The following is a 19407-nucleotide window of genomic DNA, read 5'->3' as shown; positions in this document are numbered from 1 at the left end:
AACCATCAAACATTAACCTACGCCCACACTAAAATATTAATGCAAGCACAACAAAAATAAGATAAACATGCTGATTTTGCAATAAAAATTATAAAATAGCTCACAACATGGTTAGAAATGGGGTGCTCTATGGTTTTGGCTCGAAGAATACCCAGATTGTATTCCTACCTCCTGTTCCTATATATATATATATATATATATATATATATATATATATATATACACTATTTAGTTCTCACTAAAAAAATAATGCACAAATAACGTTTTCAAGCTTTGAAATGTGTATATTACTAACCAAAGGGAACAATAACAAAGAAAAAACGAGATCCGCGAGTAACTCATATGACACTTATGTGTGTGGTATTTCATAAAGATCTCGACCTCATCCCTCCCCAGTATTCAAACAAAAAAAAAACGAAAACCACGGATAACTCAGATGATATTTATGTGTGGTATCTCATAGATGTCTTAAGTTTTAGCCTTCCCCATCATTCAAAAAAAAAAAAACCAAATCAACGCTAATTCTTTGTCAGATTTCCTGATGAAATGTAATGTAGAATAATAAGCTTACTGCAGCATTGGCTGTACAACCAAGGTAACCAACCTTCAGACAAGCAGCAAAGTCTAATAAGAAGGACAAATACATCCGATGGCGTCTCCTGATCTCAATTAGCATTCTTTAGCTTCGTTATGAAATGTCTCAGTGCACGGATAACAGGGAGCGGATTCTCCAAATGGACGGCATGCCCACAATCAGGGATCTCGACAGTCTCATAAATCATATTTGTCGTGCCGATTTCATCGCACATTTCTTTAGCAATCTTCTTGAACTTTTCATCTCTCTCCCCAACTATGAACAATAGAGGTGTTCTACATTGCTTCAAGTCTTCCCACAAAGGCCTATCATGCAGGAAAAAAGAAAAAGAAGTAAATTTGTGGGAAGGTAGGGTGTTACAAAGGAAGTATTGGTATTGTAGGGTGTTACAAAGGAAGTATTGGTATTGCTTAGGCAAACATAAAAAATCAATAACAGGGGTTCTCAACAACTATTCTTCTATATCACAGTAACGATTTTCTGTTTATTCCATAACTGAGCACCTAGAAAAAGACTCACTAACATAGGTCCCATCAATGAATTTGGAGAATGGAGAGATCGTACTCTAGATCAATCGCGAATCGAGTTGAAATGAAAAGGTGACATAAACATATAAGCAGAAACAAAGTGGAAATCTTTAGAATCACAGAACTTCATTTGTTGAGGACAGCTTAGAATTTCATGTAAGTGGGAAAAAAACATATTTTTTACTTTCTCGCTAAAAAATACACCTAGCAGACAGAATTTAAGAATCTCAACAAACTTACGGTTGCCTTCCGACGCTTAAATCAGACAACAATTTAGCAAGAATGTGAACATCATCATGCAGCAAGCGGCTGGCAATTACTTGATCAAAGCGGGGATGGCTTCTCAAACTGTTCAAGCAAAAAGGAGTATCCCATTTCAAAAACATAATGTGCAGCACATGAATGCAAAGTATAAACAGAGGTTTGAAACCATCTATTGGGGATAAATTGAGAAATCACCTCTTCCACATCTCTCCAGTATACCAGCTGTCCACAAAGAGTTGCAAACCGTGAGCTACAAGGGTGTATGCCCTAGAGTCATCCCTAGCCATGCGCATTTTTCTCGCTACTGCATCTTTTAAGCCAGGGCTTCCAGATATTATGACAGCTCCTTTAACCTGCATATTTAGCATGATCCTAATTGCTTGATAAAACCAAGAAATGTCTTGAAAGCAACAAATATAACATTCATCAAGTCTAATTATCATTTACATACCTTATCCGCAAACCTTTGGGCTATGTACAACGAGATCCTAGCTCCCATAGAATATCCCACAAGGGTAACTTTTCCAGAAGTAAATTGTTGAATCAAGTTACATATTACATCAGCAACAGCCTTAATCGACAAATCTTGCTCCAATGCATCTTTTTTACCATCAAGATTTTGCATCTTTGATCCCCCATGGCCAGGTAGGTCAAGTGAAATGCATCTTGCTGACCCCGAGATGGCTTTCATGATAGGTATCCACTCATCCCCAGTTCCAAGAAATCCATGGAGAAATACAATCACATTCTCCTGCATTAGCACAACAGTACAAACTAAGCAAAGCGAGCTTGAATAAGTTGGCATAGTCAGTAATCTCTAGGGAGAATGGCAGCAGCAAGCTTTTTGTGAGAAAATATTAGAGGCGTGCAAATTAATCCAGCCAAAAAAGGACAAGTAAACACAAACTTGCGTACCTGTGAATTCAAAAAAGGGAAAAGAATTAAAATATATAATTTTAAAAAAATAAATATTAGTGAAGAAATGATTCCAAGGAACTCATCAATAGATTTGGAATCCTGCTTTTCAAGATTACAGGGACTCGATTAGGTTACGGCAAAGAATTTGGAGATAGAATGAAGCGCTTGGTTTTTCCCTTCCCACCAACAAACAAATGAGGAATGCAGCCATGATACGTGAAGAAATGTGTTGGCTAATTTGGATAAGGAGGAATAAGTAAGCTTTTGATGGTATGTAATCTTATTTGGGAATAATCCTTGACACATTATTTTGTTGTCAATACATTGTTTTCCAAGACAACATGCTCAAAAGTTTTGTAACAGGAATGAGAATGTGGACGAGTGCAAAACACAAGAAGCAATAGAATAAGAGATGAAGCTATTAGATCTAGGGTAGGAGTAGCTCCAACGAGAAAAAAATAGAGAATCATCTAAGATAGATTGGACACTACAATGTCATGATGTGGTGCTTTGGTGAGAAAATACGAGAAAATTCAAGTAGGAGATACTAAAAGGAGGAGAGATGTCAAAACAGCCATGGGAGTAATACAGAAGAATATGGTGACCATGGATTTAGCTTTAGATCAACAATTAGAAAAAAAGCATATTTCACATAGTACATGCCAACTACTTTTTCTTACGGAGATTTAAAAAAACTGAAAATTCCACTTTTCGAAATCAACAGCAAAAAGCCAAATAAATAGAGGTCCATCCTCCTTTGCCAAAAAATAAAAAAAAAAAAAAAATAGCACAATTATTCATATTAAGAAATGAAAGAGAGCTGGGAATAAGCAATTTACCGATACCAATATGATGAAACATACACCTAACATAAGGGTGAATAGAAAAGGTTAAAGATCCCACTACATTTCTCTACTCACGTTCGTTCTTTGTCCAACCTCTTGTACTTTGATACTGCTAAAGCACTTCTTTGAGTCCAAAGTAAGCATGTATCTACGAACTTGTTCCCCTGTAAAACTTCTCTGAATAATATTGTCATTAATTTGAAAATTGAGCAGAAGTTGGGCAGCATCAGCAACAGAAGCACCTACAGAACCGCTGCATAAATTACGGCAAATCCTAAGAGGATCAGTTGTTACATCGTCTTTAAGCCACTTGTAAGTTCCAAGCCCTTGGGCTCCAGATGGAACCAGTTCTCTGTTCAACACTCGGCATATATCTGCATTCTGGAGATCCAAATAACATGAAAGAAGAATACATGCTGACAAACCAAGGCTACTCTCAAATGCAGAGCTTACAACAGCCATCTTCCCCAGCCGTTGAGCCCATTGTGCAATTAATGTCGTATTCTCAAATCCACCAACAACACTTGGCTTAATAACCTGACAGTGGCAGAGCAATACAATTAAGACCTGACCAGCAAAACTCTTGCAATTTTAAACTTAAAAACTTTCTTCAGTAGTAAAAAATCAAGTACAACATGAGCCAGTTTGATAGTGGTGACTAAAAAATGCTTGCACTATTGCACTCTCCACATAATCTGTGGAGAGTTTGTTTCCATGAATTGAACATGTGACCATTAGGTTGCACCCCTGCAACTCTACCACTAGGTCACATGTTCGCCTATGCTAAAATTCAGCATAAAAAAGGATAAAAACTCTAGTGCATATAAGGCTCCCGCAGTGGGTGGGGTTGGAGACAAGCATAAAGTTCAAAATCAATTCTATTTCCATGAGCTTGGGTAATCGATCCTTTAGCATCGTCAACATGTTGATACTGATAATAAAAGAGCAATAAGCACAGAGGGAAATGATTTTATGTTCATCAAAACAAGCTAAATTCCTGGAGATCTATCCATGAAGGGTTTGGCAACAATGGACATGTATCTACCTGAACTAGTCATAAAGAATGGTGATAATGTCCACAAGATTATGACCTTCTTTAATTATCAATTGATAAAAAGAGATTCTCTGGAGGAAAAAAAAGAAGATGATCGACTGCAACTTACAACGGCGACTATCCCAGGGTGAGTATAATTCATAAGCATATTTAGAGGATTTCCCTTGAGATTGTCAATAGACTCATCCAGAGCAACAGGCAAGCCAGTTTCTTCGCAATATTTTATGATATCATTTTCATTCTGCACAGGTTCCTGAAACAAAGAAGTATATGTTTTAAACATATTTCAAAAAGGCTTATGAAAAGAAAAAAAAAAAAACTATATTTCAAAAAGATGTAATGCTATCAATTTTCTTTTTGATGATGATAGATCAAAAGGGAATTGTAGTAAAAATGTTTAATATTTTCATATATATTATACCTCAATATATTGCAGGTCACAGTTTTTCACTAAACAACCAAACTGGATTGCTTCTTCATAGGTCCAGTTTTGGTTGGCATCAACTCGGAGTACAATTTTTTGACCAACTGCATCTCTTACTTGTCGGATAACTGCAGCATCCTGGATGGGATCCGCCCGGCGTGCTACCTTAAGTATGAAAGATGTAATAAGCATTAATACTTCAGGTAATACAAGACTTTTAAATGTTCATCAGTTTACACACATAAATTGACTGGATTGCATGCATAAATATATCATATAACCACAACCTCATTGTGCTTGACCAAATATTATTACTACATAGTAACTCAGCCAGTAGGTTTCCATATGCCTTACTTTTAGCTTTATTGCAGTAAAACCTTCTTCAACTAGTGTTCTGGCAATATAAGCAACCTCAGCAGGAGTTCCATTGGAATCAACGAGGGCGCATATCTGAACACTTGATGACCTTTCATTTATCCCAACCTCTTTCTCTACATGGGGATAAAGAATGTTTAACAAACCAGAACCTTTTCTTGATGCTATGGCATTGAGGATAGCCATTTCTAAACCACATCTTACACTTGGAAACAGTGAACATGGCTGTAAAACAATAAATGTAGTAAACTAATCAGAATTTATTTACACAAAATAGACAAAAACAAATGAAAGTATAAGTATAAGTATCCTCAGAAGAACAGAGGATTGATGTTACCATTCCATATAGTTTTCAAGAGGATATTGATGCACTGACCTACCTGGATTCCTAAAGCACTCCAGATCCAAGCAGAAAATGAACCCTTCAGCATAGGAAGGCAATAGCTAATCCTTGCTCCAGCTATTATGTGAAGAAGAAATCGAAGTTGGTCCTCTATATCCAGCAGGATTTCTTGGCTTAAATCAAGAGGTGCAACCTGTTCAAAGTAAGTGCCACAGGATTAAACATTCTATGGCCTTGGGAAACATTTCACATAAAGGAGAAAGGCAGTAAGAAATTCAAACAACAGACATACAATGAATTCTACTTTTTTGTTCAAAAAGTCATCACAAATAACAGAATTTATCTTGTAGGATCCCCATAAAATTTTAATTGCTTCTCTCCCAGGGAAACAATCTCATGGGCTTTAACCTCATGTCATCCCCTAAGTAGAACAATACAGAAGCAGGATCAATATCTCAACCATGTTTCTGAAAGTGAATATACAAAATTTTAGCACTGACTAGTTACTGTATTCCATGTGAATTAATATGACAACTGACATCTCAATGACGAAACTCACATTTGTCAGATAATAACTCTCTTATAGATCGCCTTTATTGTTGTTTACAATTACGTCCAGAGTTATGGGTAAATATTAAATAACCAGTAAACAACAAACTAACCTCACCATACCCAACACTTCCATCTTCAAGAAACAAAGACAGAATAAAACCTTCTCTATACGTTTCAGGGTTCTCATAGTTCATAGAACTAAATGTAGGCGGAGCACGCAATTGAATTCTGTCACAATAAAAGCCAAAGATAAGTATGATAAAACTCCGGAAAGAAGCAAGAGTATAAGAGTTGAAGCATCGAACATGTATACAGAATGCATATAAACAATTTTACAAGAAGCTTACCTATAAAGTGAATACTTCATCCTGTGAATTTTGCAAGTAAAAGATTCATATGGTATAGTATCTGGAAAAGAAAGCCTTGAAAGGACACTCAAAGCATGATTGGCTGCTTGACATGCAAAACTCCTCAGAGTACTGAGACAAGGGTGTGACGTGTCAGTAAAATGCAGTTGTGATGTGTGATAGACTGTTGAGAAGTAATAGGACATATCAACCTGTGGAAGGTAGCATTGGCACCAATTGAGCTCTCAACTTCAATCACACGATCCACGTCTTCATTTTGAGGTGACAATAAAGCATCTTGAAGTTCAATTTTCGTGTTTACTCGTTGATGATTCACTCTGCACGTAAAGCTAATTTATTAAAAAAATTTAAAAAATAGGCAGAATGCTTTCTTGTCATGGAGCACTAAGCCACTAAGACAACAAGACAAAGATAGAGCCTGCAACTATAAGCATACACAAAATTAGTTTGACAACGCCCAAAATTAATGAAAATAAGGATGTCCTTACCATGAGAAGTACATAAGTACATATTATGCAACTATAAGCAAAGGAAAATAACAAAAATACAAGCAATAAGAGACAAACACCGTAAATCGTAATCAACAACTCAAACAACTAATGCAACAACGTATGTAACACCACTAACTGCAAGGAAAGGTTTTTACCCATGTGCCAAACACAAGTTATGGATTGAAATGTTATGTGAGGTATAGAAATATTGATCCAGTGTTCGTTGCTCGGTTCTATCAGCAATAGGAAGGAAACTGAAGATTGCACCACCATGATTGTTTATCACAATTATCGTCATTGGCTTCCGCATTGTCCTAATACAGAAAAAATTCTCAAAACCGTAAGAACAAAAAGGTTGACATGATTCACAATTCTGCCACTAAAAAATAAACTGAGGAGATGATGCTAGGAAGTACTTCGTCCATGTTTTAGCATCAACAGAGAAAGTAAATCATGAATGCCATAATATGTCACATATGTACGCAAAGAAACTAAAAGAAATTCCAATATGTATGCAAAGAAGTGTACAGACTACCAAACAAGTCGTACAATTTTACCTCTGTTTCAAAATTGCCAATCCATTCGTATCATGCAGGAAAGAAACATCACCAATTACACAAAGTACCTAGACAATGGTCATTGAAAAGCAAAGCAACATAATTTAGTCCATATAAGAAATCTAACCAATTAATATAAAGGTTTGAAAACAAAATACGAGTGCAAAGATCAATAATAAAAGGATCAAACAAGGAAAGTAAGGTCACAGCTCATTCATATCAACATAGATACGGTTAAGAGAGAAAATTGGCCTATGTCATTTATTGATCTGTCCTATACGAGCTAGTTCATCTTATCATAATAAATCAATCCATATTGGAGCTACTTCAAATTAAGAAGATAAAGACTAGGCGATCTCCATGTGATAGTTTGGCTTGGCTATAAAGAAAGTAAACTTGATTAGATGTTCTAGCCACACAAAAAAAAACCTTTGCAGACGTTCTCAAAACTTGATGCCACTAGAAAATATCCGTCTTGCTGAATGGCTACAGTGCTACACCCAAATTTTAGTGTAACGGTGAAAACTTTTGAAAGAAGAATTCTACTGACTATAAAAACAGCCAAATGAATAGCACACACAAACTTGAAAACTAGTTCTTTCATGAGCAATGGTTTCATCACCCATGACAAACTCAACTAGTCATCCATGACTACAAATGAATTTAGTAATTTCCACCTATATATGGAAGTTCTAATTGGAAAAACACATTAATATAGCTGCATGTGAATAAAGATTCTCTTTAGCTGCTCACATAAAGAATCAAAGATTGAGGAAATTATATTACCTAATATGTTATTCCTAATGTCATAGAGAATTGCTGGCCATCCAAATATAGGAAACAGTAATGAAAATTACATTACAGTTCGTGTTCTAAATGCAAAGATTTGTACATACTCGTTTGTTGCATCCAACAGCAAAACCAACAGCTGTGCTAAGCAAACCATCAATCCCACTAGCTCCCCTATTTCCAGCCACACGTATCATGTGACATGGTACCTCTGAGGACAATATCCAATCAGCAACATTAGGAGCATGATTCACAGAATTGCATCCATACATATCTGCATCACGTATTGCCATGCTATTGCCAATGAAAAGAGCAGAATCTGGGGAAAGTGCTTTTGAAATTAGTTGTGCAATATGAGGTTCAGTCAAGGAGCAGTCAACACGAATATTAAACGATATCTCCTTTGCAACCTACAAGCAAGAAAAGAGAAAAAATAAAGTTGCACAATAGAATGGGAGACGACCTTAAAATCTCAACAAAAAAAAGGTGAGAAGAATAACAAAATTCTTTTTTTCCTTTTCTTTTTGACAGGTTTTGGTTAAGGATGGGGTGGGTCATACAGTTTGGGGTTTAAATAATCACACCATATATTAAGATCATATACCGTCATATTCAATTCTTGCAAATAGGTGCCCGAAATGCTGCCTCCAAATGAAAATTGAGCTTTAAGTAAAATATCAGCAAACTGAACAACAGTACTCTGAATCCTATGTGTTACAACATGTGAAGGATCATGCCGACATGGATGCTCATCGACCACTATGTAATAGCAAGGAAAGCACTCTTCCAGCTTCTGAGAAACACGCTTGCTTGTTATCCGACTCCCAATCTGCTTGTAGTAAAATTAGAAGCGACTTCATATTTCACAGTAAATAAAGCAGTTAGATAAGCAAATTCCAGAAATTGACACGGTTCAGTTACTATGAGACTTTTCATCAGTGCACATCCAGCATATCATTCTCAAGTAGTTTAATGCTTTTTTATCCTATTTCCAGAATATCTTCCCTCAATTTTTCTAACAAAAAGATACGGTTCAAAAATAAAATTAGTTTAATATGAGTATCTATAGTTCACTGTATCTTGGATTTAGAGCCAAGGCATCTCCCTTTTGGGAAGCGGATAATACATAAATCCAGTCATAGCTGGATGCAAAAGTGATCTCATAGATAAAAGAAAATTGAAAGAACTAACCAGAAATACAGTGTTCGTTCCCCGGAGAAAAAAACAGTGCTTTATGTCAAAGAGCAAACACATTGGTAAATCAAATTTGTAAAACGCAAAAATTGGTCAATTGGCAGAACTGATCACATGGGTGCATGTACTCGATCATTTGCATCATTTTGCAGTCCGCCAGGAACATGTCAATATGTTCTGTCAATTTGAATATTGCATATCATTATTGTGCCCATGTACTCGCTTAACTTTATTAAGTTTGACACTCAAAACACCTCAGTCAATTCCTACTCTCTCTTTTCTACCGGCAACTACAAATTTTCTGATACAATCCACAGCCACCCATGACAATTGACAATGATCACATAACAAAAATAAACTGGTCAATTACAGCGTTTGTCTCAATTGTTGATCTATGCTACCACAAACATGGGAGGCTGATAAACCTGTGACCAAGCAATACAAGAGAAAAGGCAAGAAGCATCACGGAGTGATAAGTGGAGGGCTATGATTTAGTCACGTGTACCCTTTCTGTTACTGAAATCATGTTTCTGGTTTGTTATATAATGAGTGTAGTGCAGAAGGTTTTTGGTGGCTATTTTGTAAGGGAGGTACTAGCTCCTCGAAAGCTAGGTTATCTGTATTACCTTTTCTTAATTCAGTCATTCTATCAATACAAACTTCCTTTGTTCTCCTTAAATCTGTGTATCTTGTTTGAGTCTTGCTGGTAATACTCTATCAGAGTCCAATATCCAGGAAATTCTGTAATAACTATTTCTTGGGAACAAAAGAAGAGCGTTAAGAAATTTTATTTTCCATATTTTTTTGGGGTTTTCAGCATTATTCTCCAATGACTTTCACTAATCTAAGCAAATTACGTTCAAGATTCCTCAAATCCTTCTGGAGCAATCTAGGCTATAATTTTAGCATAAATAAGAAGACTGAATGTGTACCTGAACGATTACATCAACATCTACCCAATCCTTGACAGAATCTGAGAGCAGAGCATGATCTAGATGATCAACAAATAAAAACTCCTGCTCACTTTTGGGAAAAGACGACAAAAGCTTTCTCAACCTTAAACCAGACAAGATGTCAGCTACAACTGGCAACGAAAGGTGCTTAGCCAAGAGAAGTGCTGTCCAAATTTCATCCTCTGAATGGATTGCGCCAATGAGTAGAAGCCCATTGTTTGCCTCTTTAATTATTTTTATAACCTCTGCCATTTGGCCACAAGTATCCTTCCATGCATGAGAATGTAGCACTGGAATATACCTAGTAAATGGCTCAGCACTGGCCATCCACATATCCAATCCCTTCAAAGAGCTCAGCATCCATTTCTTTGGACTACTATCCAGAGGCTCCCTAAATGGACAATTAATATGAACTGGTCCATATGGAGAAGAGGTAGCCAAATGTACAGCAGAATCAAGCGTGGTAAGCACCATCCGTGCAGGAATTTGATCATTGGGAGCCGGAAGACTGCTGAAGAATCTTACAAATGAACCAAAATGGTTTACCTAATGCATCATCAAATCAGCAAATACAAGTACTCTCAATGAGTTAAAGAACCGTATGCAAAAATATTAAAATAGTTTTTCAGAAATATGACGGAGCTAATTAATGCCTGATTAATTGCTTGGTTCGCTCCAGCATTGTGTAGCTCTGGAGGACGATCAGCTGTGAGTAATAGAAGTGGTACAAAATCCTGACTGGCCTCCACAACCTGCACATTATCAGATATATCATAGCAAGATGAGAAAAATATTTAGAAAACACATTCCAAGTTTCAAGCATCTAAGGCCCAAGAAAAATTCATAAAAGGTAAAATGTAAATTCGCAGCCAATGGATGAAAATTTTCAATATCAGATTTTCAGTGAAACTTACGGCCGGAAGAAGATTCGAAACTGCGGTGCCGGATGATGTTATGATAACTGCAGGTGTATGAGATCCTCTTGCATAACCAACAGCATGAAATGCAAGGGACCGCTCATCAAAGCAACTAACACATGTTGTTAAGGGATGCTCCGAAGCAGCAATGGCAAGAGGAGATGATCTCGATCCTGGAGCCACACAGAAATACTGACACAAAGTAATTCAGCACATAAGCTGAATATGAACTAGAAACACCCATAAAAATTTAATCTCACCGTTAAACCAAGTCGAGAGAATTCTTCAATAATTAGTGATGCCCAAACAGCATTGATGTTTGTAAGGTTGTGAGTCAAGTAATCCATTTTACTGGCATGATCCAACTGATAGTCAAAAGAGACATGCAACCTGAACAACCTTCATCCAAGTCTTTCTTTCTAACAGTTCTAAAATAAAATAACTTATCAACAATCAACTGGGGCATAGACCAGCTCCCATAATCATGCATGTCAAAAATAACTGACTGATAAAGCCAAAAAATTATTTTGGTAAATAAACAAACACCAAAAGCACTGGGACTCGAGAATTTGTTCTTCTTAATTATGATATATAATCACTTGTGACTTAATGTTAATGCACATGCATTCTGATCTACGGAGGTAAAGTGAATAAAGAAATTCTAAATTTATCCAGCCATGCATATGCACAGGAAGTAATCACAAACTCCCACCTTCAGCATTTTTCTCATCATCATAATAATCTTTCTCCCAAAGTTTGGGATCGGCTACATGAGTCTATGAGAAAATCAACGGGAATCAACTACTTGTATTCATTTCCGCCATTCATTTCTACCTTGAGCATTTTTTTCTAATTTTCTAATAGTGACAGTCAATATGGTGTTGCCCGTGTCTTTTGACACTCCATATGTAACTACACAAATGGATATTTAAGAAACTATACCATATTCTAAATTTTATAGATTGACAACACTGTACCATGTTACTGGCAATGCCAATGCTCTGGGAAAGCCGCAAACAGAACTGACAGGAAGATGGAGCTTCTCTCTGCAAGAAATGTTAAGCACATTACTAGGAAGGGGGGAAGAGAAGAAGAGGTGGAAAAAATTGAGCTAACATCACATCTAACTGATAATAATGGTTCCACAATATTTAAATATGACGAGAGCAGCAGAGAAAACCTAATTAGAAATGCAAATAAAAAGGAATAACAATTACCAGGAAAAAGGTAATACCAGATCCACAGGGTCGGCTCCAAAATTACTTCGGCCCAACAAGAGAGCATTCATGTATACCTGCTAAAACAAATTTCTCAGTGACAACAACGAATGAGTCAAACGTAAAGAGCATAAAAATTTCTGAATGAACTCTAGAGAAAATTGAATTGTTGGTACGTAGACATCCAGAAATGGATCCCATGATGTACTTACATAGCATCCAACATTCCAACTTCCTTTAGAAATGTACCAAACTTTTAAGTAAAAAAAATGCATAAGTAATTGAGACAAAGCAATTGCATCGCACTAGATGAAGCCTAAGGAATTGAGTCTAATACCAATCAACACTGCTGGAAAAAAAAGAAGACATTGACAAACTGAGCGATACTAGAGCATGGCATAACTAATCAAAGCAATAAATAATAGGAGGAACTCAAGTTGTTGAAAATAAAGAGCTTAACAATAATAAGTGAGCACTCCCATTGTGCCCTTATATACAGTGATCGTTACATATCACAAGTCCGTGGCAACGTCAAAACTAAAAACATGTGGTACAATATTACTACTTCACAACATATGAAAATTTATACCATTGAAACAGTTTTATCCTCCACAACAGTGAGCTTGCTAAGAGCAGATTTTAGGCATATGGTGTGGCATCTCTCTGTAGTGGGCCACAAATGAGACGTCGCCTGAAAAGAAAATTTTATGACTAAAGCAACATAGAAGAAAGCAGAGGATATTTTTATTTTTTATGTTTAGGCAGAGAGATTATTAATGCAAGCCCAGAATACCTGAAACAGCGAAGACTCACAAGAATCAAGGGCCAGCCCAAACGTCCAAAAAAGGGAGTCGTTCCATGCCAAGGTTGCTGCTAAAATAGAGACATCCTCATGCTCATCTAACTCTATCTGTTGAAATAATTGTGCATGCTTAGTGCTCCTTCCTACTCAAGCTCATGGAAAAATAAAAACTATAAGCAAAAAAAATAAACATCAAACACAACACATAAACTAGAAATGAAATCAACCGTACCCAAATGCAAAAAAAAACATAAGCTTACCTGAGGAACAAAAAAGTAAAAAGAACCAGCCTCAAGCTTTACAGAAGACAACTCTGTATCGAAATCAATACCCATTAAACCATAACTTGTGAGAAAGGTTGAATCATTTAAGAGATATCTGCAAACAAACTATCTGAACACCTTTTAGCTCATTCATAAACTCAAAAAAAAAAACAAAAAACAAAAAAAAAAAAATTGACCAGAAAAGCAATGCACACAATATAATCAGAAGAAAATATCTTCCGGACAGAATGCTGCCAGAGAAATTTTATTTTGCTTCATGGGAAGGCTGTAACGCAGGACCAGCTCCAACAAATGTACATTTGTGACCCGGTGCACAGAAGCGAAACCAGTCAGATGACTGGTTAAAACCAGATAATTTCATTTTAATCAGAAAATATGCGATTAGTGATTAGTTGATTACCATGGTCAACAAACTAGGCTGTTACAGATTTATGCTCTTTGAAGAAACTTTCTAGAAAGGAAGGAAATAAGGAAGTACTGAGTGTCACCCTTTCAATAAGAAACAAGTTTGAAAAAAAAAAATCAAATCTTCCAGTACCACGTGGATACATCATAGAAGAAAGGCCACGATTTGCATAATCCAGTCATAATAAGTCATCACATCAGGCCAGGAATACCATCTGAACCAGTGTTCTTACATCTTTCCCAAATCCCAACAAGAAAGAAAAAGGCAACATTTTATGTAAACATGTCAGTCTGGTCTAGCATTTCTTATGGCACATTCTGCCAGAAATTGAACCAAATATGATAGTCCAATGGCATCAGTTGGCCAACTTACTAGGCCATGAATTATTACTATAGTTTCAAATATGCAACATATCCCCCAGAAAATAAATAAATAAAATCAGAAAGACGAAATTAACCTTTTGTTCAGTTGATGTTTTCCTGAACAAGAATGGGAGAAGCAAATTGCAGCTCCAATTCCAAAAGCTCCACGAGTTCTATTCAAATACAGAGACTTGCTTGTTGGGTTCTCTGTCTCCTTAGAAAGGAAAAAGCAAGGAAAGACTCCTGATGACTCTGGTTGGCAGCAAAACCAATTTAAAGCTTTTGGACTGGGTGGCACAGCAACCTGGAAATTTAATAGTCCATGTTATGATCAAAACATTTTCCCTTATGTTTCGTTTTGCATCCCAATAACTAGCCGAAATACTCAAAGTAAAATAAATGAAACTAATCCTCAGCACACAAATGATACATAGCAACTTTATAAATTAGAAGTTGACATACACTCAGACATAACATTTTACTCATATCTACAAATAACTGTGTATGCCACCCATATGCTAAACTGAAGTGCACTTGATTTCCAAAATCTCCAAATAAGTAGCATTTAACAAAATATATTATACATAGATGAATATTTGTACAAGTTTTTTTTTTTGGTAACCAAGTAACCACCCAGTGCAACATGTCATTCGGAGAGCTGAGTGGGCGTAAACCTCAGGGATGAGTGAGCGTAAATCTCGTGCCACCAGAACAGCCCACACCATGCTGGTGACAGGTAAGATTGGGTCGAAGCCCGTGCGGGTAGGGGTGGTTGGTTCGAACTCTCAACCTTGGGAACCGTAAGCCCTAAGTCCGGAGAGATAACCAACTAGGCTAGTGATTGTACAACTTTTTTTGATAAGGACCTATATGCATACAACTATATGCAACCCCATTATTGATGAATGGCAAACCATACGCTCTAATCTACCTGAAATCTGAAGATGCCACTACTTGAACACGGAGGATCCTGCTTCAACTTCTCGACGACCTCCCTGATACTCTCGAGTCCGCGCTCCAGTGTCAAAGCAGGAGGCAATGTCCGCGTAATGCAGGTCTCCACCACGAGATCACAATCTTCAATGTCCGATAATTCCTCAACACCGATCATCGGACCTTCAAATCGCAGAGCATCCAGAACCTAACCAACAAAAAAAATTCAAAACAATTCAAAATTCCCAATGCATAAACCAAGAAAAGAATCGCAATCAGATGAAAAATAAACAGAACCTTGGAATTAGCGTTTCTCTCTGGGCGAGGGAGGCGGAAGGGAGTGAATGCCTTTCTGTTGAAGAAAGCAATATTCGATCTCGATTTTGGATGATGAAGAAACTTCGTAGTACGGAATTGGGGACGTTGAGATGCAAAAGAAAGAAAACTTGTTCGCAACAGTGTGTGAGACTCCATTGTGAAGGAGAACGACGAACTGGTGGGGGCGAGGTTTGAGAGGGGACTGAAGAGTGCGGGTCTGTGTAGATGACGTAAGGAAAGAGGCAGAAAGCTATGGATAACATGTATTGGCGCTATATTGCCGTTACTGAATTCTGACAGTTGAACAACGGGCTTTGTATTCAATATTCAAAGTGACTCGTATGGGTCCAATCCACTATGTTTTCCAGCCCATTCTATATTGCGGCCTGCCAAACCTAGGGGAAACAACTAAAGCCCATTAACCGAAAATAAAATATTTACAGTGTATTCATAAGAATCTCTATTTCAAGGGAAGACTAGCAGAAGAAAAAAGTTATGCCGACCGATGTATTTATAATAAACCGACAGATCCAAATAATAATATTTATTGATTTGAATGTGTTGAGATTTCTTGAAGCTCACAATTAACTATTTTAAATATTTTAAACAAACCTAATCCAGAACCTACGACGTACGTGTGTTCTCAAGTGTTAGAAACTCACGTTGGCTTCTCACGATGCAATGCAATATAGGTTCCTAATAGGGACATCAAAAGCTTTGAAATGAGACATGCCAAATATTGTTGATGTTTATGGGTTTTGGTGATATAGGATTAGTTTATGTAGTTTGCTTTATTTATAATAAAACCGGTTAGTAAGATTGAAAATTGTCACGTTATCATAATTCGATGAAATTCAACTGATTGAAGCGGAACGACGCATTGATCAAAACTAGGCACCTTTGACCCTTAACCCCACCCTAGTACGTTTTGCAAAATTCCATTGTATAGGGGCCTCAAATGGACCATTTTATGTTACATGGACATTGTCGTAATTTTATGATTTTTGTGTTTTTCATCATTTTAGGGTTGTAATTGGCCCTAGTGGTCATTATCTCTGATTTTAAAAAATATATTTTTTATAAAAAAATATATATATATTGAAATCCTAAAGAGTTTTGTCTCATTTCTAATAAATTTCAGTGTACTAATTATCTTGATTGAATGTTGGTTTAATCTTTCATTTTGTTTATGCCTGCATCATTTGGTTCAAAAGTTGATATGATAACCAGGTGAAACAATACATTTGCATTTCCACAACATACACACCGGTGTCGAGTATATGCTTCTCTTCTTCTTATAATATTGATGTCAGCACCAAATTGCCTAAGTATTGGTAGGCCATACCATTTTGTGGCTCTCCTAGCTCGTTAATTAGTACATCCCTCTTGGTCATTCTCATAAGAAAATCCCTAGTAATTAATTAATCAAAGCTTTTGAATGTTTTACATTAATCGCACGGGGAAGATGTAGACGTCCATCATAGATAAAGAAAGAAAGAAATAGAGAGAGATTGATCAACTGTGGCACGTCTAATGATTTTCGACTATTTAACTTTATTATTGTGTACTACGAAGAATAATGTTGTTATTGTTGTTGAGGTTTTTGTTCGCTTCAACAACGTCTCCGTGGCTTATACCCTTGACCTAATTGATGTGGGGAAGAGTCATTACCACTATCTTCAGTGGCGGATCCACGTGGAAGGGACTGGGGGCACGTGCCCCCAGTGAAAAAAAAATTAATACTAAATATGTTATAATTTAGTTAATTACATATCAAAAAAAGTTTAAGGCCCCCAATCAAAAAATTTGATGCCCCCAATCCATTAATTTTTACCCAATCCACTAACTAGTTTAGATCCAACCCAACCTTATAAATCCTAGAAATTGTTTCATGTGATGCTACAAATTTAACAAAAAAGCTCAAGCACATGACCTTTTGAGATACTTGCAATCATTTGATTTTGTTTTCAATTTGCAACTAAGGTTGATTATGTTGGGGATTACATATGAATTATCATTAGCTTTGCAAAAAAAAGATGGAGACATGTTGAATGCTATTGTGATAATAATAATGTATCTTCTTATTGCTTTGAACTATTATTAATGTGTTTTTATATTTGCAATCAATAATCATAAATTGATTACATATAGAACCCAAAAAAAAAAATCCGGGGGCAGCCTCGGACCCCCACACTACTTTTGTGCCCCCACTAATTCAAATTTCTGGGTCCGCCACTGAGTACACTAGCTGGTGTAGCCTTTTTGTTGTTGAGGTTTTTGTTCGCCTCAACAACACCTCCGTGGCTCATACCTTTGACCTATATTGACTCTCATTTTAACCTGTAATACATCTGGTGCATGAGATAACAGTTGATTATGAACACAGATATAAAGTCCCATAAACATCCAATTAACACTTCAAATGTATATTGATTGCAGAGTTGAATATTGTTTGGACTTTTCAATTCATAGATGTGGATCTCGAACCTATGAATTTGGGTATTCTCGAAATTCACACAGAAAAAAAAAAAAAAAAAAAGAGTTAGAAAAATTAGGGTTAACATTGGGGACGAAAGCATTTTTCATGCAAATATAAATTGTAATAAGTTGTGGCTCTCTACCCTGACAAGTGGCACCATGAAGCAGATAGAGATGTTGATTAACAACTAAAGCAACTTTAATAGTGGATTACGACCTTCATTAACATATAATAAGCTTACGCATGCAGACAGGGGAAATAGTGTAACCTGCGTGCAAGTCTTATACATGTACCATCCATCCATCCAAATTCCAATACGTAATATATTAATTGCAAATGGGTAATTAACTGGGGAAAAGATTTTGAGAATAATTAGTAGATATATATGATGATGAACTTATCCTGTTTGGACCAATAACTACAAAGACGTAATTACCTCATCAGAGAATTTTAAAAAGTTGAGTGGAGGAGGAAGTGGAGACAGTATAATATGGTACAGGTGATTTGTACCCTTAAAAAAAAGAACAGCAGCCCAATAAAAAATGAAGAAGGAGAAGTTGATTTGGTAGCTAATGAGGTGGCGAGACGTGAAAGCAAATTATTGAAGTATTGAGTAATAGTATAATCATATTTGAAGGTTTTGTGGAGCTTGATCATGGGCCAATTGGGTTCGGGGGTCGGATCGTACGAAATTTCTGGTATTTTTAAGATTGTGGAAAGGCAGTTTCGGTATAATAGCATGTCTCTATTGCTTTAAGGGCTATTCACTCTGAATTACTTGAAACCTCTATTGTATTTTTCTTTTTTGACATAGTGAAAAACTAGGGGGACTCTTACATGCTCCATTGCTTTTGGGTTGATAGGTTGCTGGGGTGGTGCATGAGCCAGTGATGAAAAAATAGACCCACTGAACAAAAATGGGGGCACGATAAGATGTTTCAATTATAATGTTGGCCTCACAAAAATAATGTGTTTAATTTGTACCAGAATGGATAGCCGTTAAATCAAGGCTTCCCGGTGGACGTACCAGTACTTTCATATGTACTACTCTTCTCTACTTTTTATGTTGATGACGAATAAATATGGAAAGAGTAATGTTACGGCCCTCAAATATTATCCTACATTTTAACTCTTAATACATGTGGTTCACGCATGACCTTGTCTATGTTTGCGGAAATGAAATGTTTGATTTTAGTATAAATCGAGAAATTATTTAATGGTCCTGGTACATTGTCATACACTGATGTGATGAACCAAAACCAATAGAATGGTAATGTCAATTCAAAGATGATTGGTGTTTTTTAAAAATTTTGAATTGCAAAATATATATCTCCGTTCTCAACTACCTATGCATTGTCATTAATAGGCCAATGAATTGGCATCATTGCATTGGGTATGGTACACCACATCAACAACTAACCTACTATGTCAAGACCACTA

General features: G+C 36.5%; 1 protein-coding gene across 4 annotated transcripts; it reads right to left on the bottom strand.

Annotated features, from left to right (window-relative positions):
* Positions 1-487: 487 nt before the first annotated feature.
* LOC119992272 (protein PHYLLO, chloroplastic) lies at positions 488-15697 on the bottom strand. 4 transcript variants are annotated; one of them, XM_038838972.1, is made up of 28 exons: positions 15468-15697; positions 15169-15378; positions 14333-14541; positions 13446-13563; positions 13177-13293; positions 12973-13074; positions 12401-12460; positions 12144-12212; positions 11427-11531; positions 11164-11358; positions 10903-11001; positions 10229-10795; positions 8707-8931; positions 8210-8512; positions 7314-7381; positions 6912-7070; positions 6457-6582; positions 6245-6376; positions 6008-6125; positions 5383-5538; positions 4982-5227; positions 4625-4792; positions 4313-4456; positions 3225-3686; positions 1838-2137; positions 1582-1739; positions 1363-1470; positions 488-900 (listed from the first exon to the last, which is right to left on the bottom strand). In XM_038838972.1, exons 1-28 carry the CDS (start codon positions 15642-15644, stop codon positions 666-668), a joined length of 5136 nt encoding a protein of 1711 aa, XP_038694900.1. In that variant the 5' UTR covers positions 15645-15697; the 3' UTR covers positions 488-665. The 4 variants fall into 4 exon arrangements, with proteins under 4 accessions (XP_038694900.1, XP_038694901.1, XP_038694903.1 ...); XM_038838973.1 differs by lacking the exons at positions 15169-15378; positions 15468-15697 and having other exon boundaries at positions 666-900; positions 13446-13578; positions 14333-14471; XM_038838975.1 differs by lacking the exons at positions 15169-15378; positions 15468-15697 and having other exon boundaries at positions 666-900; positions 13446-13574; positions 14333-14461.
* Positions 15698-19407: the final 3710 nt, after the last annotated feature.

This window comes from Tripterygium wilfordii, chromosome 22, assembly GCF_013401445.1.
Source record: "Tripterygium wilfordii isolate XIE 37 chromosome 22, ASM1340144v1, whole genome shotgun sequence".
Lineage (NCBI taxonomy): Eukaryota > Viridiplantae > Streptophyta > Magnoliopsida > Celastrales > Celastraceae > Tripterygium > Tripterygium wilfordii.
Note: the sequence above shows the minus strand (reverse complement) of the source record. Positions and strands in the feature narration are given on the sequence as shown.